At 40.1% G+C, this 21,349-nt stretch overlaps 6 protein-coding genes across 8 annotated transcripts; 4 read left to right on the top strand and 2 right to left on the bottom strand.

Annotated features, from left to right (window-relative positions):
* The first annotated feature begins 456 nt into the window (after positions 1-456).
* LOC114428742 (histidine triad nucleotide-binding protein 3-like) lies at positions 457-2,536 on the top strand. The gene is made up of 5 exons (XM_028397414.1): positions 457-609; positions 1,110-1,227; positions 1,328-1,397; positions 1,505-1,631; positions 1,735-2,536. The coding sequence occupies exons 1-5, from the start codon at positions 517-519 to the stop codon at positions 1,858-1,860; spliced, it is 534 nt and encodes a 177-aa protein (XP_028253215.1). The 5' UTR covers positions 457-516; the 3' UTR covers positions 1,861-2,536.
* A 1,142-nt stretch (positions 2,537-3,678) lies between these two features.
* ppil6 (peptidylprolyl isomerase (cyclophilin)-like 6) lies at positions 3,679-5,526 on the bottom strand. Its single transcript, XM_028397715.1, has 8 exons — positions 5,449-5,526; positions 5,266-5,361; positions 4,698-4,886; positions 4,524-4,586; positions 4,245-4,371; positions 4,100-4,159; positions 3,882-4,017; positions 3,679-3,790 (listed from the first exon to the last, which is right to left on the bottom strand). Exons 1-8 carry the CDS (start codon positions 5,524-5,526, stop codon positions 3,679-3,681), a joined length of 861 nt encoding a protein of 286 aa, XP_028253516.1.
* A 439-nt stretch (positions 5,527-5,965) lies between these two features.
* Positions 5,966-10,584, top strand: gen1 (GEN1 Holliday junction 5' flap endonuclease). Its single transcript, XM_028397593.1, has 13 exons — positions 5,966-6,126; positions 6,210-6,408; positions 6,481-6,657; positions 6,738-6,848; positions 6,928-7,001; positions 7,113-7,198; positions 7,319-7,469; positions 7,563-7,599; positions 7,681-7,761; positions 7,869-7,999; positions 8,084-8,145; positions 8,700-8,849; positions 9,258-10,584. Exons 1-13 carry the CDS (start codon positions 5,966-5,968, stop codon positions 10,553-10,555), a joined length of 2,718 nt encoding a protein of 905 aa, XP_028253394.1. The 3' UTR covers positions 10,556-10,584.
* Positions 10,585-11,909: 1,325 nt separating this feature from the next.
* msgn1 (mesogenin 1) lies at positions 11,910-12,344 on the top strand. The gene has a single exon (XM_028397856.1). The coding sequence runs from the start codon at positions 11,910-11,912 to the stop codon at positions 12,342-12,344; it is 435 nt and encodes a 144-aa protein (XP_028253657.1).
* Positions 12,345-13,181: 837 nt separating this feature from the next.
* LOC114429222 (cleavage and polyadenylation specificity factor subunit 6) lies at positions 13,182-19,165 on the top strand. Of its 3 annotated transcripts, none has more exons than XM_028398140.1 (6): positions 13,182-13,333; positions 14,891-14,964; positions 15,175-15,324; positions 15,432-15,566; positions 15,818-15,943; positions 18,412-19,165. In XM_028398140.1, exons 2-6 carry the CDS (start codon positions 14,891-14,893, stop codon positions 18,446-18,448), a joined length of 522 nt encoding a protein of 173 aa, XP_028253941.1. In that variant the 5' UTR covers positions 13,182-13,333; the 3' UTR covers positions 18,449-19,165. The 3 variants fall into 3 exon arrangements, with proteins under 3 accessions (XP_028253941.1, XP_028253940.1, XP_028253939.1); XM_028398139.1 differs by having other exon boundaries at positions 18,394-19,165; XM_028398138.1 differs by lacking the exon at positions 18,412-19,165 and adding an exon at positions 16,369-17,473.
* Positions 19,166-19,385: 220 nt separating this feature from the next.
* mrps10 (mitochondrial ribosomal protein S10) lies at positions 19,386-20,976 on the bottom strand. The gene is made up of 7 exons (XM_028398137.1): positions 20,866-20,976; positions 20,630-20,682; positions 20,379-20,448; positions 20,159-20,298; positions 19,947-20,055; positions 19,707-19,796; positions 19,386-19,602 (listed from the first exon to the last, which is right to left on the bottom strand). The coding sequence occupies exons 1-7, from the start codon at positions 20,935-20,937 to the stop codon at positions 19,522-19,524; spliced, it is 615 nt and encodes a 204-aa protein (XP_028253938.1). The 5' UTR covers positions 20,938-20,976; the 3' UTR covers positions 19,386-19,521.
* Between the last annotated feature and the right edge of the window lie 373 nt (positions 20,977-21,349).

Below are 21,349 nucleotides of genomic sequence, written 5' to 3'. Positions count from 1 at the left end.
ATCTCATGTTCCTTACTGTCAGTTTATGGGAAGTCATCCTGATGTAACAGGGAAGTCATTACCGTTCATAGATCTTTAATTGAGAGGATGAGTCACTCTGCATAGATTTAAACTCACTTTCAGGTTGGATAAAATAACGTGAGAGAAATAAAGAATGGACTCAGTGTCTGTTTTCAGACTCCACATTAGAACTTTGATGTAAATATAATAATTGTTTTCACCACAAACATAACGAGCCCACAAACAGGACATACGTCAGCATTTCCTGCCATTTACGCCTAAAATTAAATATATAAATGTCTCTGTAATAATGTATTCTTCAAGTTGTACTGATTTAACCCTTAATCTAATAATGACGGGTCACGCTGGGTACTCGCAGGTTTTCTCATCAATAGCTTTTACGTCTTCGTAAGGATAATGGGAGGAGTAATACTTCCTCCCATGTATAGACAATCTTCGGCATGTTCAGAGCGTTCAGACCATTGACAGTAAGGGTTCAGACAGACGGCCATAAACATGACGACGGACGCAGCCGACTCAGATGAAGAGTTTTGTATTTTCTGCCTAATAGCGAACGGCCGAGACAAAGAAACTAAAATCATTAAGAAGGTAAGAAGGTTTTAACATCTGGAAAGTCAAACTGTGTTCAGGGATTAAACAAAGTTACTCGAGACCAACCCAGGAAGTTACTGTGCTGTTTGTTGATGTAGATTTCAGCAGCATTACATCAGGTGATTCTGAGTCTTTTTATTCATTTATAATACATTTGATAAAAGTTCAAAAAGGATCATTTAAAGGGAAATTTAAAAAAAAAATGTTTACTTAAAAGGAAATGTCCATGGAAAACGTTATATTAGAAAAACAATAACAGAATTTCTATTTTGCCTTTTTGGTGATGTTTCCACTGTAATATAAAAAGTGCTTGGATAAAAACGTGTGAACATCTTCTTCTCTTTGTGATCTAATAAGCAACAGGTGGGAGAAAATGAGAACTAGGTCAACTTGCAACATTCTGAACCAAAAAACCCACAGGAAAGAGGACTTACTGTGGAACAAAGTGGTGTCAAAGATGGGATGTTCACAGATATTTCCTCCTCCTCCTCCCACAGAATAAAGATCTGGTGTGTTTCAGAGACATTTACCCTGCTGCTCCTCATCACTTCCTGGTGGTACCCAGAGAGCACATACACAGCTGCCACTCGCTGCACAGGGGACACATCAACGTCGGTCAGTCAGGACACAAATCTGATCTGTGACTAAATATAATATGCAACAGAAATATTCAGGTGAAAATATACATATTATAATACGTTATTGCATTCAACAGTTAAACAAATGGCTCAATTGGGGAAAGCTGTACTGCATGAACAAGGGATCACTAATATGAAGGACGTAAGGTCGGTGGAGACAGGTTGTGTTTGTGTGTTAAGAACAATACTCTGGAAATTATATATTTTATGATATTTATTATATTATATTATTAGTGTCGTGGTTTTTTTCACAGGCTGGGGTTCCATCAGCCTCCTTACATTTCAGTAGGTCACCTCCACCTCCATGTGCTCGCCCCCGCCAGTGAAATTTCATTTGACCTTGTGTACAAATTTACTCCAAAGGCTTACAATTTCCTCACTGTAAGTTCCTTCTTTCCCATCCCTCCCCACTGCTTAAATGTGCATCCTCTTTTGATCTTGACATTTGGCAGCCCTGTCTCAGTGAACCTTTTTGTCCTTGCAGGAAGAACATCTATTGAAACGTCTACATGATATTGACCCGCCATACCAGCACAAGTTAGAAAAATATCTCTGTTTACCATTGCAGAAGAGAAACAAAGATGGCGCTGGAGTCTCTAAAACATACTGAGCCTCGCACCCAGGGTGACAGCCTCCTGGCTGAGTGATGTGTATCAAAGTATAGGACCCTGCAGGATTTACATCTGGGAAGACAATTACATTACAGACAATGGTCTGTAAGAAAGACTGAATCAGACACACCAATGTGACTCTGTGCCACGTACATATGCTGCTTCAGGTCCTAAGTGCATTTACAGCTGTGGTGTTTTTTGTGTAAATGTATGTACGTAGACAGTGTGAACAAAGAACTATAAGGTCAGTAAAGAGACAATGAGCTGAACACAGCAGTGATAATATTTAAAGATAGTGTAGAACAAAATGTGTCACTGTCTGTGTGTTTGTATCAGTTTAATGAAACACATACATCATTTCACAAATGATATACTTAGGAGTTGGGGCCTCTTCTAATCTCCTTAGCACGTCGACACCTTCAACAACTTGACTACCACTATGAAAGAAAAGAGGAAAAAAATAAATTTCATTACAACTGCACACTTAAGATTGTATAGAAATGAAATAATATAACAGATACACACCCAAAGGCAACATAAGTCCTGTCCATCCATGGGGTCAGCTGCACGGTGATGTAGAACTGGGATCCGTTGTATTGTATTGCTGCTGGTACCTGAATTTCCCTGAGGGACCTTCCCAAAGGGATTAATAAAGTATATTCTATTCTATTCTAACTAGTGCCATAAAGTTGTGTTATTTTGTAGCATTTTCTTGTATTTGTTTCTCATTAGGTGCTGCGCTTAAACAATCGGTCCGTCTGTTAAACTGTCAGTTGGATGAGTTTCCTGAGTGGATATTTTTGTTTCTGTTGGTTGTGGCTTGTTTTTTTGTGTGCGTTTTAGTATATTTTAGTGTGAAGTGCTGCTCTGATCACCTTTGAGTGTGTGTGTGTCAGTGGGCTGAATTCACACTTCCAGCTGATAAAAAGGTTCACGGCAAACAAAGTCTGTCGTTTAGTCCTGGTGGTAAATAAAGACCTCAGACTGACTGATGTCAGAACCTGGAAACTTGGTAATCATTGGGACGATTATCTGTGTGTGTTTTCGCTTTTACTTGATGTTTTTCACGGTTTTAGTGCTTGCATAAAATACACTGAACCAGTCTGACTGGTTGTTCATATAATAAAGTCATCATGATGACAATCATGATGGAATGCTGCAGACAACCGTCAGGAGACACTCGGGACATTTTGGTGTGTGTGTGTGTGTGTGTGTGTGTGCGTACCTACGCGTGCGTGCATGCATCCAACTTCAAGGGTCTTGACTGTTTGAACAAGTAGCAAGAACATTTGACTTTGTTTTGGTTGTTGCTTCATGTCCAAAGTGCATTTACAGTTGTGTATGTAGGTGTTTTTTGTGTAAATAGAATAGAATAGAATGCCTTTTATTGTCACTATACACAAGTACAATGAAATTAAAGCGTCATCTAGTTTCAGTGCAAAAAACAAGCAATATAAAAGATATTAAAAAAGAGATATAAAAAGATATTAGGAAAATATTTACAATATAAAGAGAAGTTAGTGCACAGTCCTAAGAATATAAATATGGTGTATATGCAGAATTTCAAGTATGGAAGAAAGAAAAATAATGTTATATATTGTGAATTATTTTTCTTATTTTTCTTATTTTTCTTTCTGCACCTGTAGCCCCTCCCAGAGGGTAGCAGGGCAAACAGATCAGAGCCAGGGTGGAAACAGTCCTTGATAATGTTTTTGTAGGTATGTATGTATGTAGGTAGACAGTGTTTCATTTCACGAATTATATTTTACTACATGAAAAACACATATTAAAAGACATTTCTGATGAATACTTAGGAGTTATAGTTTTAACACTCCACATGCTGTAACTTTACAGTCATATTTAGGTCTTTCGTTGCATGTCGGGGCCTCTTCTAATCTCCTTAGCACATCGACACCTTCAACAACTCTACTACCAATGTGAAAAAAAGAGAAAAAAGGCATTACATTACAATTGCACACTTAAGATTGTATAGAAATGAAATAATATAACAGATTCACACCCAAAGGCAACATAAGTCCTGTCCATCCATGGGGTCGGCTGCAGCGTGATGTAGAACTGGGATCCGTTGGTGTGGGGACCCTTATTGGCCATTCCTAAAGTGCCTCGCTTAGAGTGGGGAATGGCAAAACTCTCATCTGAAAGGGTGGCAGCCACATTCTGAGGTGAGTAAATGCACTAATGTACTTGCTAGGGCACACACAGTGTCACTATCTGTACCTTCAAAAGTCGGTCCATAGATTGACTCGCCTCCGTCACCTTTACTCTCTGGAGAAATATCTGCAAAAATTAACAGTACACTGACCCTATCATGGCAACGTAGTCTGAGGAGATCACTGTTTATTTAGCCTAAACAGAACAGTACCTCCGCCTTGCACCCAGCCGCTTGGCACAATCCGATGAAACAGAGAGCCCTTGTAGCAGAGTCCTTTCTCTCCTATGCACAAAGCCTCAAAGTTCTTGGATGTCTTTGGACACACATCTGAGAAAAGCTGCAAAGAGGTAAGACAGGTTGCTTCAATCACAGTGTGTCATATGATATATTCTCATTTTATCTGCAAACTGAACAATATGTAATGTTCAGCCATATCTAATTATAAGGAATGTGCTTCAGACAACACAGCTGGTGCATGAATGGCCTCACCTCAAACAATATCCTCCCCACACCTTCTCCTGCAACCTGGATGTCCATGAAGACAAACTGGTGCTAATGAAAGGATTTATGATTGTAATGTTAAATAAATATAATATCTACATATGTTCATATGTGCATATTTTCTTTATATTTGTTATTTTTGTGGCTGCAGTGTTGACATACCCCTGTTTCCTGGAGGTGTTTTTTGTAATAATCCTCAGTGAGAGCCGTACAAAAAGCATGTGGCTGAGTCAAAGTGAAACTCCACTGATTCTCAGCCCAGCTAGCAAGATCCTCTTCATTACCGAGGAGAGCGCTGTTCAGAAAGCACATCAGGCTGCTGGGATACTGCCACACCTCACCATGCAGCTCCTTGAATCCAGGTTTGAAACGATAAACAATGAGATCATGATTCAGATTCAGTCACCTTCATTATTTGTATGGCATCATGTGGATCAATGGCATACTCAGTTTTTATTGTTTACATTTAATTGTGCAATAATTTAAAACTTTATATTGACCTGTTCGGACACTACTTTTACAATTATGTTTACACTGTGATGCATGGTCACAATAATTCACAATAATGACACAGCTGATGTATCTTCTGACTAATGGAGTGTTAAAAAAACATATTTATAAGAAATATTCTATTCAACAACAAGAAGAAAAATTATTGAATCCGGCTTTACCAAATGTATGCATATTTTTATTGTTATATTATTGTTTATTATATAAACAATTGACCTACCATTTTCTTGTTGCACAGATATGAATTCCAGTCAAACTCAAGAAGAGGCTGTATTTTTGGATCCAGGAATGCCTCTGGATACTTCTGCTTGAGTCCCTGAAGTGCAAAGTCAACACATATAAATCTATGTATTAGACTTGAATATAAACAAACAAGTGTTGCACATAATAACATACGCTTTACCTCTGCAATGCCTCTGGCAACATGAAAATTACAGTCCTTAATCAAACCGACTACTTCTAGCTGTATTTTTGAGTCCATGGCGGAAGAGAAAACTCACCACTCTATACACAGAGCCTCGTAACCATAGTAACAAGAATTTCACGGCGCTTATTGATGACGCCAGGTTCAGAAAACGTCGGGCTTCGATCCATTTTGGTGTTTGGTGTTCCTTTTCTAGCCCCCAATTTAAATAAAATGAAGTTATCTGAAAATAAGTCACTTTTATACAATAAACACAGTCCACTTAACACATGTAACGGACTTTATGCTGTTATACTCTTTATGTTTAAACGCAGTGGCACTCAATGCCCCAACAAGGAACCTCAGTCGACCAACGAATTGGAACGCGGCCTAAAGGCGCCACTGTTTGAAAACCCGACTCGGTGTCGTCGTCCTGCTTTCTGTTGTTCATTGTTTGCATTTTCCTGTAAAGTTATTTTGTGTCCAAACACTTGAAATCTATTAATCTGCAGTTATTATGGGTGTCCACGATTTGTGGTCCATCGTGGAGCCCGTTCGTGAGTCGGTGCCGCTGTACAGCTTGAGCGGAAAGACGCTGGCTGTTGACCTGAGCTTATGGGTGTGCGAAGCCCAGCACGTCCAAGCTATGATGGGGAAAGTTACGAAGCCCCACCTGAGGTAGTGTTAACCTGCTGATGCTATATGTTCAAAGCTGTATTCCTGTACCTGAACGAGTCTCTCCAATTAATGTTTGTTTTTAGGAATTTATTTTTCAGGGTGTCGTCTCTCACACTGATGGGAGTAAAGCTTGTTTTTGTCATGGAAGGAGAAGCTCCAAAACTTAAAGCAGAAACCATGAGCAAGAGGACGGAAACTAGATACGGAGGATTCAAAAAGGCACCTGCCTCTAAATCAGTCGTAAACACCAACAGAGGGCGCTTTAAAGCTGTGCTACGAGAGGTTAGTTGGTGGTAAGCTCCCTGCTGCTGATCACAACCAGTGATGCTGTCTAACTGTCCCTCCTCTCTATAGTGTGCAGAGATGTTGGACTATCTGGGCATGCCGTGGGTGACAGCTGCTGGAGAGGCTGAGGCCATGTGTGCCTACCTGGACTCTCAGGGCCTGGTGGACGGATGCATCACCAATGATGGAGACGCATTCTTGTACGGGGCCCAGACTGTGTACAGGAACTTCAATATGAATAGTAAAGTATGTTTGTGGAGACATTGAACACCTGATACTTGCATCCAGCCCACCCACATAGTTGTGGTTCTGTCTTCATCCTCCAGGACCCTCAGGTGGACTGTTACCAGACCTCTCGAGTACAAACAGAGTTACATCTATCCAGAGAGAATCTTGTTGGTCTGGCCATCCTGCTTGGCTGTGATTATATTCCAAAGGTAGTGAGGGCACCACCACAGAAAATTAAAGGTAATCAATAACTGTCTTATTTAATCTATACTTCCACTGCGCCATCAGGGAATACCAGGTGTTGGCAGAGAGCAGGCTCTGAGGCTTATCCACACACTCAAAGGACAAACACTTCTGCAGAGGTAGAAAAAACCCACAAACACACACACATCCTTTCGGTTTTGGTGGGAAATAAACAGCATTTTTTCTACACTGCATTTAGTGTTGCTCTTTAAAACGTTTCTGTAATCCAGATTCATTCAGTGGAAAGAGGAGAATGCAGATGCGTCCGGTGGAGTTGTAAAGAAGGTCACTCACTGCAATGTATGTCGACATCCAGGTGAGTCGTGCCCTGCTTTGACCTCTGACCTGCTTCTGATCCTGATGAGGGGTGAAAAGCAATGTGTGTAGGGGAGTGATTAAAACTGTAAATGTAAAGTTTGTTTTCATGTGTTTTCAGGCTCCGTAAAGACACATGAGCGTTCTGGCTGTGTGCTTTGTGACAGTCAGAGATTCTGCCAACCACAGGACTTTGATTACCAGTGTCCCTGCGACTGGCACCGCTACGAACGGACCCGCCAGGCTTTGTCTTTTGAGGCAAACCTCAGGAGGTACACACCTCTCTCTGATACTGGGTTTCTGGGGCCAAAGCCAGTTCTATGAGTTTATATATATATTTATATATGGTTAAATTTCTTTTTCAGGAAAACATTGGCAAGTGCTCAGTTCCCTTTCACGGAGGTACAGTTATCTGTTTTTCTATTTCAAAGTATTCAGCTGGTATAAAAATAATTTTTTAAGCAGTTGTTCTGCATCTTGCAGATTATTCGTGAGTTTCTAGTTTCCAAGGATAAACCTGTATCACATTTCAAGAGGAGACAGCCAAACATGCTTCTGATGCAGGTTATTTTACTTATCATTGCAGCTCTACTTTCACTTTGGTTGTAAATTGTTTGTCCATTGAGGTGTGTGGTGAGGTGCGTGTTAATATTTGTGTTTTATCATTACAGAAATATGCCTATGACAAGATGGAGTGGCCAAAGCATTACACCAGTGAAAAGGTTTTAGTCTTGATCACCTACACTGAGCTGATGAACAGAAAACACAGAAGAGACATGTCCTCCCAAATCAAGCCCATCCGGTACTGCAAAACAAATGACTCATTGTGGTGATGATGTTGTTGGAAAGGTGCTATATTACATACATTTGTTTTTCTCTACAAAAGAATATTGAAACCAAGGGTGAGGAATGCTGTTGCTTGCTTTGAAGTAATCTGGGGAACACCAGGTGAGTCTTAATCCTGTGTTTTTCTAATGTTTGAGTCAGTGTTGTGATCACTGCTGTGTTAAGTGGAGGTCGGGGTGCAGGGTGCTCGTCACCGGGTTGTCTGTTAGTGACTGGCTGTGAGGTTCAGAGGTGACAGATCAGTCACAACAGCCACGAGGTGCTAAACTGGCTTCCTCTGTGAGCTGGGAAATCTGTCAAATAAAAGTCCACTTCACTAACAAGCCCGTCTGACGTGACTGACCCGAGAAAACCTCAATCAACGAAGTCATACTGGTTCCTCATTTGTCTTTACATTTACACATTTGGAAGTGTTACTGTTGATATGCTAGAAATGTCTCCTGTCTGTTTTAAGCACTGTATTTAAATTCACACCTGGGTATATCTGCACATTACACAACAATGAAAGCAGAGCTGCAATGATAAGTAAAATAATCTGTTCAAAATTACTTTACATACATGAGAGTGTCCTTATTTGAAATTACAGTAGAACATTTTAGAGTTTTGCAGTATGTAAAATAAATGTATTGAGGCTTGACCTTGTTTTTTTCCCACAGAACATTATGTGTTTGCGGAGGACTGGCCTGCAGAGGACCAACATGAGGTGAGGACAGTGGAGGAAGAGTCCCTGTTTCGTGCAGCCTATCCACAAGTGGTAGAGAGCTACCTGAGAGACAAAGCCATGACTGAGGAGAACAAGACCAAGAGTAAGAGAATCATTTCTAATGCTCACTTTTTATACAAGCAACACTATAATATTTTTTGTGAAGATATTAGTAAAATGAGACATTTTTCACAATAAAAGCCCCCCCTGCGCCACTGGCCAGCTGATCAAAGGTACTTGCAGCTTTGACTTGTTTCTCAAGCCTGTCTATAATGTTACAGCAGCTCTGACACCTGAAAATGTAGCGTTTGGCAGCTCAGCCGTTTCACACCAAAGCCTTTGATACAGCCGGGAGGTGTCTGTCTCCCAGGCTGTGCTGTCACTTTATGCAGGTTGGGGCTAGAGTTACTTCCTTTTATGCAGAAAACTGGTCCTTGAAATTGATTCCAGAGTGAATATAGAATATCTTAGCTCTAAAACTAAACTAATGTTTGAAAATCTTTCTTTACAGAAAAGAAACCGAAATCTAAGAAGAAGCAGGAGTCTGATGCATCAGATGGTATTTCTGATCTCCTGGCTCAGATGACCCTTCAGAGTTCCTCTTCCTCAAGTGCTGAACCACAATCGCTGCAGCCTACCAGTTCCAGCACACCAGATGTGGTGATTTTGGACACGCCGTTGAGCCAAAAGCAGCAAAAGCATCAAAATGACATGACTGACTGTCCCACCACTTCTCTGTCCCATGCTGAATCAGAGGCTACTGCTTCACTTTCTGTCTCTGCTGTTATTGACGCTTTACACCTGAGTGACATTGACTGGGATGGTTTATCCTTTACATCCTCTCCAAATCACAGCACTGAGCCCAAGTTAAATGAAACACCAGACAGTGATGTCATGGAAACAGCAAACAAAAACTCAGAGCAGACAACCTCAAGTGAAGCCAAACAGGCCAACCTCAGATCTGCTCCACAGCTGTGTCACACAGAGTGTTCTCTTAGAGACAGGGTGCTGATGAAGAATACAGGCAGAACTGTGAATCAAGGGATTTACAATGTGATCTCAAAACAGCTGAACTATGACTCACTCTCCTTAGAACACAACTCAACACCCAGTGGACAGATGCCTTGTAAAGGCAGCGATGACAGTAACCTGTCAGGGGAGAAATCTATTGTTGACAAAAAAGAACCCCTTACAGCCAAAGATCAGAGTGTAACTGGTAACTTAGACACTCAGAATTCAAATAAGCAGACTATTTCTGCGGTACAAGGCCAAAGTAAGATGAAGAAATCCAACAGCTCCAAAAAGCCTCCTCAGAAGTATACATTTGTCAGATCAGCTGTTTCATCATTGCCTGTCCCACCACAGAGGTGCCACTCTGACCCAGCTCAACGTGACAAGGACATGAGCGCGCCACAGACCACCAAGAAGAGTGTGTGCATGAGCGTGTGTTCCTCTAGTGAGGACAGTGATGTGGAAAACCATCAGTCCAGACCTCACAGAATAACAAAACTTCAGCCTGTGAATAAGATGAAGAGCGGCCTCGTTTCTGACCTCTCCCTGAAACCAGCTGCAAAACCTGCTAAGTTAAGAGGAGCAAGAGTTCAGAGCCACGGGGCAGAGGATGAAATCACTATGCCTGTATCAACTACAAACAAGGGTCAGGATGTCCCTCCAGCTAACGTGGATGGTGACGTGTTCCTTCAGACTCCAGCGTCACCTGTTATTGAGTTATATAGTGATGAGTCAGTGATTTGCAGCGAGAGTCCCCTGCCACTGGCTGAGAGACTGAGACTTAAATTCATGAAGTGAGCAGCGTGGTTACAGGATGTGAACATGTAAACCCCTGAAAATTTACATTCTTATCAATTTTGTTCTTGTTCTTGTTGTTTTGTTCTTTGTTCTTTCTTTTTTGCAGAAGAGTGGAAACTATTTGATTGTGGTCTAATAATCAAGTTATATTTCAAACAAACATGGCAGAAATATGAAGATTCCAAATACTTGAATATGTAGATTTCTTATTTTCTTTTTGTAAACCTAATAAATGTTATATTTTAGGGTTATTGATGAGATGTCAACAGCTAAGGCTTTGGAGAATAAAGGTGGATTTATGTGGATATTTTTAACATATTAATAAAAAAAATTTATTCTGTCCCACCATCATCTGTTTCTGTAAAAAAGAAATCTATGAGATAATGAGGATGCCGTAGATTAGCACAATTTTAAGCATTAAATACCACTGATAGTACCACATGTGCTTGTTTTCTCCCATTGCTCTTTGACAAGCTAAATGTCAGTTTGCAGAACTAAAGAGAGAAGGTGCTGCAGCTGATGGCCAGCGAGCCACTGGTTTTACAACCCTCCAGTGTGGGTCCCCTTGATCAGGAGTGAGGGCCTCACACCTTTTCAGACATGAAAGGTCTGACAGGAGCTTGGTGACAGCTGCATCCTCTGCCCAAATAACAACTCAGCTACTTGCTACAACACTGGTCCTTTAATTTTATTTTTCTTAGAATAAAAGCTAATATACATAAAATTGCCAGGATATTGCAGCTTGTCTGCGTCACTTCAGGCAGTGTAAAGTAAAGCAGCTTTACAGGGGCAGTGTTAACATTTTCCAGGCAGAATATTAAGGTTGCATCTGAAGTTCAGTTGCTCTATAAAGCTTCATTTCCCTCAGACAATAGTGCTCTGCAGGCTTGTTTTATTGAGGTTAAAATAACTTCCACGGTGTGTATTTTGGCTATTTAACTTCCAGTCTTAAGACACACGCAGGCCTGATTTGCCAGGGAGGTGCGAAGATCTCAGGTGTAACAGCATCCTCCCATTCTTTCATTACACAGATCACATGAATCTGACAATTGTCGCCGTGCGGACTTTAAAGACCAATTCCCCACAAAAGGAATCTAATTATTTTTCTTTCTATCACATTATCCGTCTATTTAGCCTTATTCACACCGCAGTGATAACGAATGACGTCTTTCGGGAAGGTCGCGTTTTGGCACTTGGGGTTTTCTTTGAACTTTTTTTGCGCCTGAGCTGTGAACCAATAAAACTCCGGAGATCTGTTTCTATATAAAAACGCTTTGGCAGAATCACTTTCGCACCATCTGTCAGTCACACTGAAGGTCGTCATCGCGCTGAACCCTCCTCTGGATTTTCCAACATGAACCTGGAGGTTCTAACAGCTAAAATACTGTCCGAGTGGAAGACCCATGAAGGCGCCTTCAGAGAACACGAACAGCCGCTTCAGTCCACCCCGCCGGAATCTCCAATGGACTCCGCGTGTTCTTCGCCGGAGACGTGCTACTCCTCCAGCGAGCATCCAGATGTCAAGGATTTCTCTTTTGGTTTCTCGGAGCGCAAAGTGACTCCGACGGCCCAGCGACAAAGCAAGTCAAAGATGTCCACCAAAAGGCGCATGAAAGCCAGCGAGAGGGAGAAGATGCGCATGAGGAGTCTTGCAGAAGCTCTACATCAGCTCCGTGACTACCTGCCGCCGGACTACAGCAAGAGAGGCCAGCCCCTGACCAAGATACAGACGCTTAAATACACCATTGAATACATCAACCAGCTTTCAGACATCCTGAGCCGCGCGTAACGCACAAATGACCACTTTTACGCACCAGGTTTACTCTTAGCGCATCAGGTTTACGCTTAACGGAACATTTAAAGTTACATCTCCGATGAACAACTAAACAACTTAATAACGTAAACATCCGCTTTCATGTTATATTTTCCTGTTGCCATAATCATGATGTAAATATTGTTTTGCGGGCACTTGGCAATTATATCTGTATATGAGGCAGTCTTTGAAATGATGAATTCAGTATTGGGAAATAGAGTTTGTAGCTGGTATTCCAATGGTTATGAAATACGGATTTTGTGTTTATGGATCTCTAATATTTTTATGTAAACTGAATTTAGAGGCACACTATCCAGCTACTTTTCAAGCCATTTTAATCGCTTGTATTTCGTTTTGTATATTTTAATTAAAAAAAACAACTTTGTGATATATTGGAATTAATTATCTTGATTGATTGATTATCTTGTGCCCGTGACAGCTAATAAAATCAATGTTTGTGAAGGTGTAGCTTAATATTTTCAGGCTTAGTTTTCAGGCTTGTTTAATATTTACTACATTGTTTAATAAATTCACAGTCAGGGCCTGTTTATTTATTCAAACGTGTTTCAAATAACTTCAATAAATGTGTGTTGTGTGCTGCTAAACTTGTGTTATGGCACCATTAAAATGTTTATATAGTCTTCCGGCTAAAGGCGACAATTGTCAGTACGTCACCCATTTCACCCAATCAGATTTCAAGAAACCAGAGGGCAGGCTGGAGAGCGAAAGTATTAACCAATCAGAACCCAGGATTCTTTGATTTGGGCGTGACCAAATAGAATGTTTCTCACAAAGAAATCCCAACCTGGGATGTCTGGCTAAGCCGCCATTTCAAAGCGCAAAGGAGCTCAAGGAGCTATAAAGGAAATTTTGTATGTTTTTGTTATTTTTCTAATTCATTTTATTTTTCTTAGCAAGTAGGAAACTTATATTACTTGTCTACCTCGCCTGCACAACCACTTGAGGTAAGTCATTCCGGCTTTTCATGTCATCGGAGCATTAAGCGCTTTAAAAACACAGGAACGCCCCTTTCTTGCCCGACTAACGTTTATCTTGGAAACACAGTTGTAATAAACATGCACATTTGCGTTTAATGTAGGAAATTGACAATCCAGACGTTAAATGTTTTATTCTGTTGTTTAAATTAGGAAGCGACAGTACAGATCTACGGCGCGATGGCACTTCCAGGAATTAGACATGACCCTCTCGGTGCTTAACATTCTAATTGAGCCAGCTGTCCTCCCTATTAGTTTTTGTGTTTAACAGTATTAAAAAGTATTATTTGAGACCTGAGCTGTCAGTTTGTAACATATCCGTCTTCTGCTGCTGCTAGTTTTAATATTTAGGAGCTCCAGCCTCCTGTCAGGATCGGGATAAAAAAATGTTTCCATGACGCTCGACTTGCTTTTTGCTCTCCAGCTACTATTTACTTGAAAATCTCGCTGTGTTTATATTTGTACATGCGACTTTTCAAAGCTATAGTCACAGTATTTAAAGTTCCAATATTGGCAGCCTCCTGATATTGACTTATATACATGCATAGATGGAGAGAGAGCCTTCTTCCAAAAATAGCTTACGTTCGATTAAAATACCACCCAGTAAAATGCCATTGATCACAAACTGCAGCTTCATTCATGGCCATATTAAAAACTGACCAATGTTCATATTTATTACAGGGCTGTTTTATTACACTGCACTCAAAACATACAGTTCAGATAAAGCATAGGGCAGACAACATTCAGGTCTAAATAACATGTTTGATGTGTGATCATGGTGACCTCTTCACTATGGCATTTAGTATAATGTACAGTAGTGTTTTTAGTGTAATATTTCTTAACAAGTGCTAGGTTTTTTATTTTGTTCTTTAACTGATTATGGTTCTCCTTAAAGAGGTCCATGTGTGGACCCTTTCAGCCTTTTGGGAATTCAATTTTATAGGGCAGAGCCAAATTTAAAAAGAGAGAGAGAGAAAGAACTATGTTTCATACCTAATTCCCCACTTCTTTTCATATAGTTCCCAGTATATCAAAAGTCTTCTCTCCCATGCTTCACTCTGCTGCTTTGGCAACATTTTGAAGTTGTGATCTATTATTTTTTCACTACTGGCTTCAACTTGCAGTTCTAAAGCTCGCAAAGTAGTCACATGCGTCAGTTTGAGCATACCCACACACCCATTTACTCAACAATGCTCCACTGGAGTTTCAAGTTTCCAGTGTACTGCTGACTGGCATTTTGACAAGCTACAGTATCACAGTGTTGATACCTAAACTCAGCAGTGAGTATTCCAACTTAAGTAACTGCAGGACATGTACCCAGTCAGTGAACATAAGCGCACACAGACATGAAACTGCGATTAAAGAAAAAAAATGAATGTTAACATTAATTTAAAAGCAGGAAAACTCAAATATTTGGTCCACTCTGTAAGTCATTGGGAATCGTGGCACTTTCAGAAAGAACACGTTCTAGTAAGTTTATATAGTATGTAAGAACCTCAGGAGTAACAAAAGATGGAATCATTTCAGATGGATGCAGACACAGAAGAGAAGGTCACAGAAAAAGCTTCCAAGGATGAATCTGTATCTGAAGTCAAACCAAGGTTGGTCCTCTTCCCTCTTATAGTCTGATATAGTATTAAATGGTGAGCAGCATAATGTTGTAGGTCTTTTGTTGTGGTGCCTCTTTCTCTGATCCGGTTGGGGTCAGAGTGGTAAACACAGAATCTATTTTTTTGTTAGCACTGTGTATCCTGTTGTAGCTTTATGTGATTGAGCTTGGACTTGTTTCTCTTGTTCTTTTCTTTCCTCAGAGGTCGTGGGGCCAAAAGCCGCGGAAGAGGGGGACGTATGGGTCGGGGAAGCATGCGTGGTGGACGGGGCACAATGAAAGGGTTTGGTCCACCAGGGCATGGGAGGGGTCGAGGGAAAGATGGAGCCATGAATGGATTTGGGCCCATTAGGTGCTTTTTAATGTTTGAAATTTGATTGGTGTGAATCTCTCTTGTGTGTACTGTAGGTAGCTGCAATTGAGATGCTTAACTACCGCTTGCACACCATTTGCTTGCAGAGGAATGGGGAGGATGCGACCTTACCCAGACCTTAGAGGTCATCGAGGTAGGGGTGGACCAATGGGCATGGGCCCCCCTCCTCCTCCCCCCCCTCCACCCATGCACCTCAGAGGCCCCTTTCCACCAATGCCCAGGTAACCTGTCCTCACACAAATATAGATACAAAATACATACAGGCACCCAAATGGTGGATAAATGGACCTGATAAAGCGAGGTTTGTCAGAGAGTTTAACAACATTCAAGTTGAGTTTTTTGTCTGGGCACACTTCTCACATCTCTTATCACTTATTATAATCACTATTTTTCTAAGAGTAGACATGTTGTTACCCAAATAGTCTTACTTGTGTAAATTTACCTTCACTATTTTGCTTGTTATTGTCTGCAGGCATGGACCCCCTCCGCCCCCTCCTCCAGGTCATCCTGGCTTTAGAGGGCGTCCACTGTACCCTCGAGGCCGTGGCATGCCACCCCCAGGACCTCCACGACACTTCCACCCCCGTGGCCCTAGAGGGTAAGAGCTGTTTCAATACTAATATCATGCTTAAGCTTTTAATGTCACAATTCTCAGCACTCTGCTTGCAGAAACTGTGAGCAAAGGACTGAGGATTGCGACAGTAATGCACAGTCCTCTCTGTCCCTTTCCTTTATGCTTCATTTTCTTTACTTAAGCTTGTTTTGCGTTAATAGTTTGTCTTTCTACAAATCTGATGTTAGAGAATTGTTGAGTCAGTTCATAAAATATTCTTACCACTCAGTATCTTGAAGACAGAAATTATAAAAGACATTACTTAATTTTTGCCTTTTAAAAGTACACACAGTTGATTGAGAGGGGATCACCTCCCCCACTGGAGTAGTTCACATGGCTACTCTTATCAGAGTATGCCCCCTATTGGCCAAAGCCAAGAATCCCATGTGTGATTTTATCCTTTTACACAGCTACCACAATGGACCGGTCTCTCCTCCGCCTCACCCCCCACCTGTCAGAGGCCAGAGGTGGCCAGGTCCCCCTGGCGGCCGACGTTTTTAACACAGCCTGCCCTAAAAAAAATATATCCAAGCACTTGTTAAATGTAGAAGGGGCCTAAAGTGGTGCAGTAAATAAAAAATGCCCCTGAATTATGTCTCTAGAATATTTTTTGAGTATCTGAAATACTCAAATTGTTTGCCAAATGTTTGGTTTATGATTTTTGTCTACTGGCAAAGAAATAATATGAAAATGACAACCGAGGACACATAAAATGACTTACAACTTAATACTGTAAAGGCATTCTCATGTTCTGTTATCTATCAGTTTTGTTGGTACTGTAGAGACTATAAAATATTGTTAAAGAAAAAACAGTTGGATGAAGAGAGAAAAACTCATGTTAACGTTTATGTGCTGTGGTTCTTGTTACAGTCACCCTGTGAGCCTTAAGAATTTTTTCTGACTCCTACTAAAGATTATAAAGTGGGTGGCAATATATGTTTAGAGGTGGGGGGAAAAGGAGAAAAGCAGCCCTCAAGCACCGATCCATAGATTAGTATAGTTTAGTACACCTTGGACCTCCCTATCGGTTTCTTTTGTTACATGGAAGTAGTTCTGTGTTATAACCTTATCAAACAGTGCAGCAAATAACATTTGACACATTTTAAAGTGGTTAGACAGTATCCAACTTGTCGAGTATTTAATTTTATATCTTTACTGTGCAGCTATTTTAAGTTAAGAGTATTGCTGTTTGAAACATTCATGTTTGTCTCCAGCAATCTATTGTGTAATGACAAAAAGGCTTATAAATGAATAGTATAATGGAATCTCTCTTTCTATACATATATATCTATATATATATACATATGTACAGTAGCTTATTGATATAAGCAAATTCATATTTGCTTCAGTTACAGATATAAAAATTACTGTGTTCAGTTTTTTTGAAGTGTTACTACTTTATTCACTGTAATTAACATAAATTCTGTGAAACTGTGAATGTGTTTTCTGAGAACCATCAAGACCTATGAGGTAGTCATTAAAAACAAAACAAAAATAAAACTAAAAATAAACTCAGCTTCTCCTTTTTTGTTTATTCACAGCCATGAATTGCATTGTGAGATGAAATATTTATATATTTGAAAGTGCACATTTCATCCAAGTAAAGATGTAATGAATTCTTTAATTGAATCTTTTATTTTTTGGCTGTCTGAAGGACTGAGAGAGCCCTTAAAGGAGCATATTATTTAGATAAGATCTGACTTTCTTTGGGCTTGCTGAGGGCTGAGATTAATTACCAGGCTGGGAGCAGTATTAAATATGGGATACTTTTTTCTGTAGCTAACAATTTGAAAAATGTTTTAAAAAGTGTATTGCCATGTAGTTTACTGTGTAAATTTGACTGGAGAACTGCTCCAAGGCACTGAAGGGACTGAATTTCATGTTGCAGTTCAAAAAAAAGAAAAAGAAAAAGTGGTAGCATGTCTAAAAGGAGGACATCATGTCAAAAGGATAAACACTCTGATATGATCTAGAACTGTCACATTCTCCTGGTGTTTAAAAAAGCCAGTCATTTTAATTTGACTTGGAAAGGGACCAGAAAATCTCTCTATTGTGTATTTTTAACAATTGGTTGATATTATTTGTTGAGTTAATCGTTTGCTCTAACGATTAATCTCTTATTCATGATATAATGACACATCTTTCAGGAGATAAAATACTTACTTTATGTGGTGCATGTGGCTGTGCTCATTAGTTGTGATTGCAAGTGCAATCAAATGAAGAATCATTTGTTAATGTTGTGTGTTCTGCAGGGACATGCATGTTTTTTTCGCATTAAATCATATAGACAGTGGAGGTCATCAGTAAATATACAGACAGCTGTTGCACTCTCTCCTCTGTCTTTCCCCTCCTCTCTTCAGCACTTTCAGTACATTTTGCTGCCTCTTCAGGCTCTGCAGTCCCCTCTTATTTCTCCCTTTGGTTGATTATAACAGACTGACTGTCGTTGTCAGCTCTCCCCTCCTTCACCAGCAGAGATGTGACACCTGAGGTCGGCACTTCACTTGATAAGGTGAGCTTCATCTTGTGAATTATTTGCTAAACCCCTTCCCTCACTGAAAAGTAGGAGATTCTCTGTTGTAGGATAAAGGTGGAACTGCCACAGAATCTTAGCAGGACTAGCACAACTGGGGACTAATTTAAAGAGCATGTAGGAAAAAGATGGCTTGAATGAACACTTCACATGATCTTTAGGTCTTTAAATTCTCCATATTTGCTCTCATATACTCCATGTTTGAACTTGAACAAAATCTAAAGACAAATGTACTGTTGTTTTCAAGCTATCATCATAGGGTTAATTAAAGTTACAGTATTCTTAATGAAGTCACAGATAGTGGCAGGATATCTTCTTAAAGGTGATCAAGCTGACATACTTCGATGTTTTTGAGCAGTTAGGTGGAATATTAACTTTAGAAGTGTGGGACGTTTTTTTCACAGTACTGAATGAGTACCGATGAGTAGGTGTAGGAGTGCTTCATAGCAGCTTTGTCTGATGAAAAAGCATTTTGGCTGTATATTTATGGTCCAATCCTGTACATCGTTCTGAATTTATTGCTACAAATAATACACATATATATGAGTCTAATAGATTATGACAAGTCATTTAAATACTGAAAAACGTGAATCCTCAAAAGTTCATATAATGCAATGGACAGTGTTTATAATAACACAAGCACCAGGAAACCTCCTCACAATGACAGACTTCATTGCTACGCATATAATGAATGTTAAAGCTAATACTTTGTAATTATTGTACAGAAATCATCCAATAAATGCACTGAGTAAACGTCTTGTGTGTTGGTCTTGTGTTTGGCAGTACATGTTACTATAGAGTATCAATGGTAAGATTATTTTTTTATCACTCATTCAGCATACAGCTGAGTGCACCCTGGTGTGTGACAAAAAATAAATTTTGACACAGTAAACCTTCAGTTGTATCAGCTGACTATTTGTTTGACTTTAATGTTTCTATATGTGAGCATGTAGATGGCATACAGTCGTATTTCTCTTGTCATCCAATTTACATTCACAAATTAACAGAGAAGAAGTATATAGTTTGTCTTTCACTGGCTGGACTTTTCGTCACTGGGCTGGTCTCCCCACATGGGCTCAAGAATGTGATCTGGAACCTTCTCCATGGCAGTCTGACAACATAAGCAAAGAAGGCAGATGGGATTTTTTTAATACACTTTTTAGGGGCTATAATCTAGAAAAGCTGTCATGCAGAATTGACTTTGAAGTGCCTTACCTTTGTCACCTGCATGGCTACGCCCTCAGGAAGGTTCCTCTGGATGTATTCGAGGTATACCTGTGCTGTGCAGCCTGTTATATGAGTTAGCTAAAAAAAAATCTTAATCAGACTGATGACATAATCATGGGCTAGTGTGAAGCTTGAATAAATTATAACATTTAACACAAATGATGTAACAGTTAAATATGCCTTCTCCCCCCCCCCCCCCCCCCCCCCCCCTCCCCCAAGGTTCCTCACCTCAATGCACCGGTAATGTGTTCTCATCTCATACTGGGCCCTGTGCTTTTTGTAGATGTGCACTGATTTTAGGAGCGTCAACCTCTCTATGTCTTTGGGAGGTTCAAAACTGCGACAGGAAAAAAAATCATGAAAGTCTGTCAAAAGGAAATAAAATTATGGGTAAAAAAAAGGTAGCATTGCTAAAGTGTGGCTGCGACAGTGGGACTCACACTTTGCTGATGTTGATGCCCAGCTCCTTAGCTGCTGTGGTGGCAAAGAATTCATAGCTGTCCAAGACAGCTCTGTCATGACCTTTGACAGAAACAACCACCTTCTGGAAGAGTGCATCTGGTTCCTCTGTCACAGTTATCTAAAAACAGAACACATCCTACCTGAATGAAAGAGTTAAACTACAACAAAATCTACATGCCGGCTGTTTCTTTAACCTACCACTGGAGATGTTGATGATAACAATGTTGCTGTGTGGAAGGAAGAGCGCGGTGTCAGTGGGAGCTGGAACCTGGGGAGAGAGTGATGAATTGCAGATACAACAACTATGATAAGAGAAATATTTGCAGCACCTTTGTTATAATATAGACATGAGGATCGACCTGAATGCAGACTGCGGTTATAATGCCCGATGTTTATAAATATTCTTTTAGTAGGCTATTAGGGCGAAAGTATAAAGCAAGCTTACTTACCGTGTTACACTACATTTTCTGCGACTTGAGCATGCACTCAACTCCCTCGGGCCCTTAAATAAAAATAAAATATGAAAAAGCTAAATTAGTAAACATTTAAAGATGAATTTGATCTGTGCCGCCCACGGTTCTACAGCAGCCACGATGAATGCTTCTTCATCTAACCTTAGAACAGCTATGCCAATTAAATGTTCGCAAAAGTTGTAAAAATTAAAAGAAATATTAACTGAATTCACCAAATGTGAGATTCCACTCAATATCCTTGCCAAAGACGCAAATTCTCGCCTGAGAGCCATGGGAGCCGCCATGTTGGTGGACAAGGAGGAGGTCAAAAAACAAGAATATTTTCCATGGACTGCCCCCGTGTGGACTGGAAGAAGAACTGTTGTATTTACTGTGTCCTAGAATGAATCCTCTGAGCAAAACACTGCAATTACAAAAACTACTTTACACTTTTAAGGTAAATAACCTACTTCAGCACCAGATTTTTATTTATTTTCTGAAAAATTATTGTTGGAAAGAAATAAGAAATATTTTACATTAAACACACCACTGACTACCTAGCTTACGATTTTAAAATAAAGAAAGAAGAAAGATTGTGTATCTAGATATGATAGACCAGTGTTAAATGCTTAAATTATCTGTTGTTTGTTAATGAACACCATTCAGTGTTTTTAAAGTTATAGCACTACAGGCTATGAATAATTTAATTGGTCTGAA

The sequence above is a fragment of the Parambassis ranga genome, chromosome 24 (genome assembly GCF_900634625.1).
Source record: "Parambassis ranga chromosome 24, fParRan2.1, whole genome shotgun sequence".
NCBI lineage: Eukaryota > Metazoa > Chordata > Actinopteri > Ambassidae > Parambassis > Parambassis ranga.
This window is presented reverse-complemented; position numbering and strand designations above follow the sequence as displayed.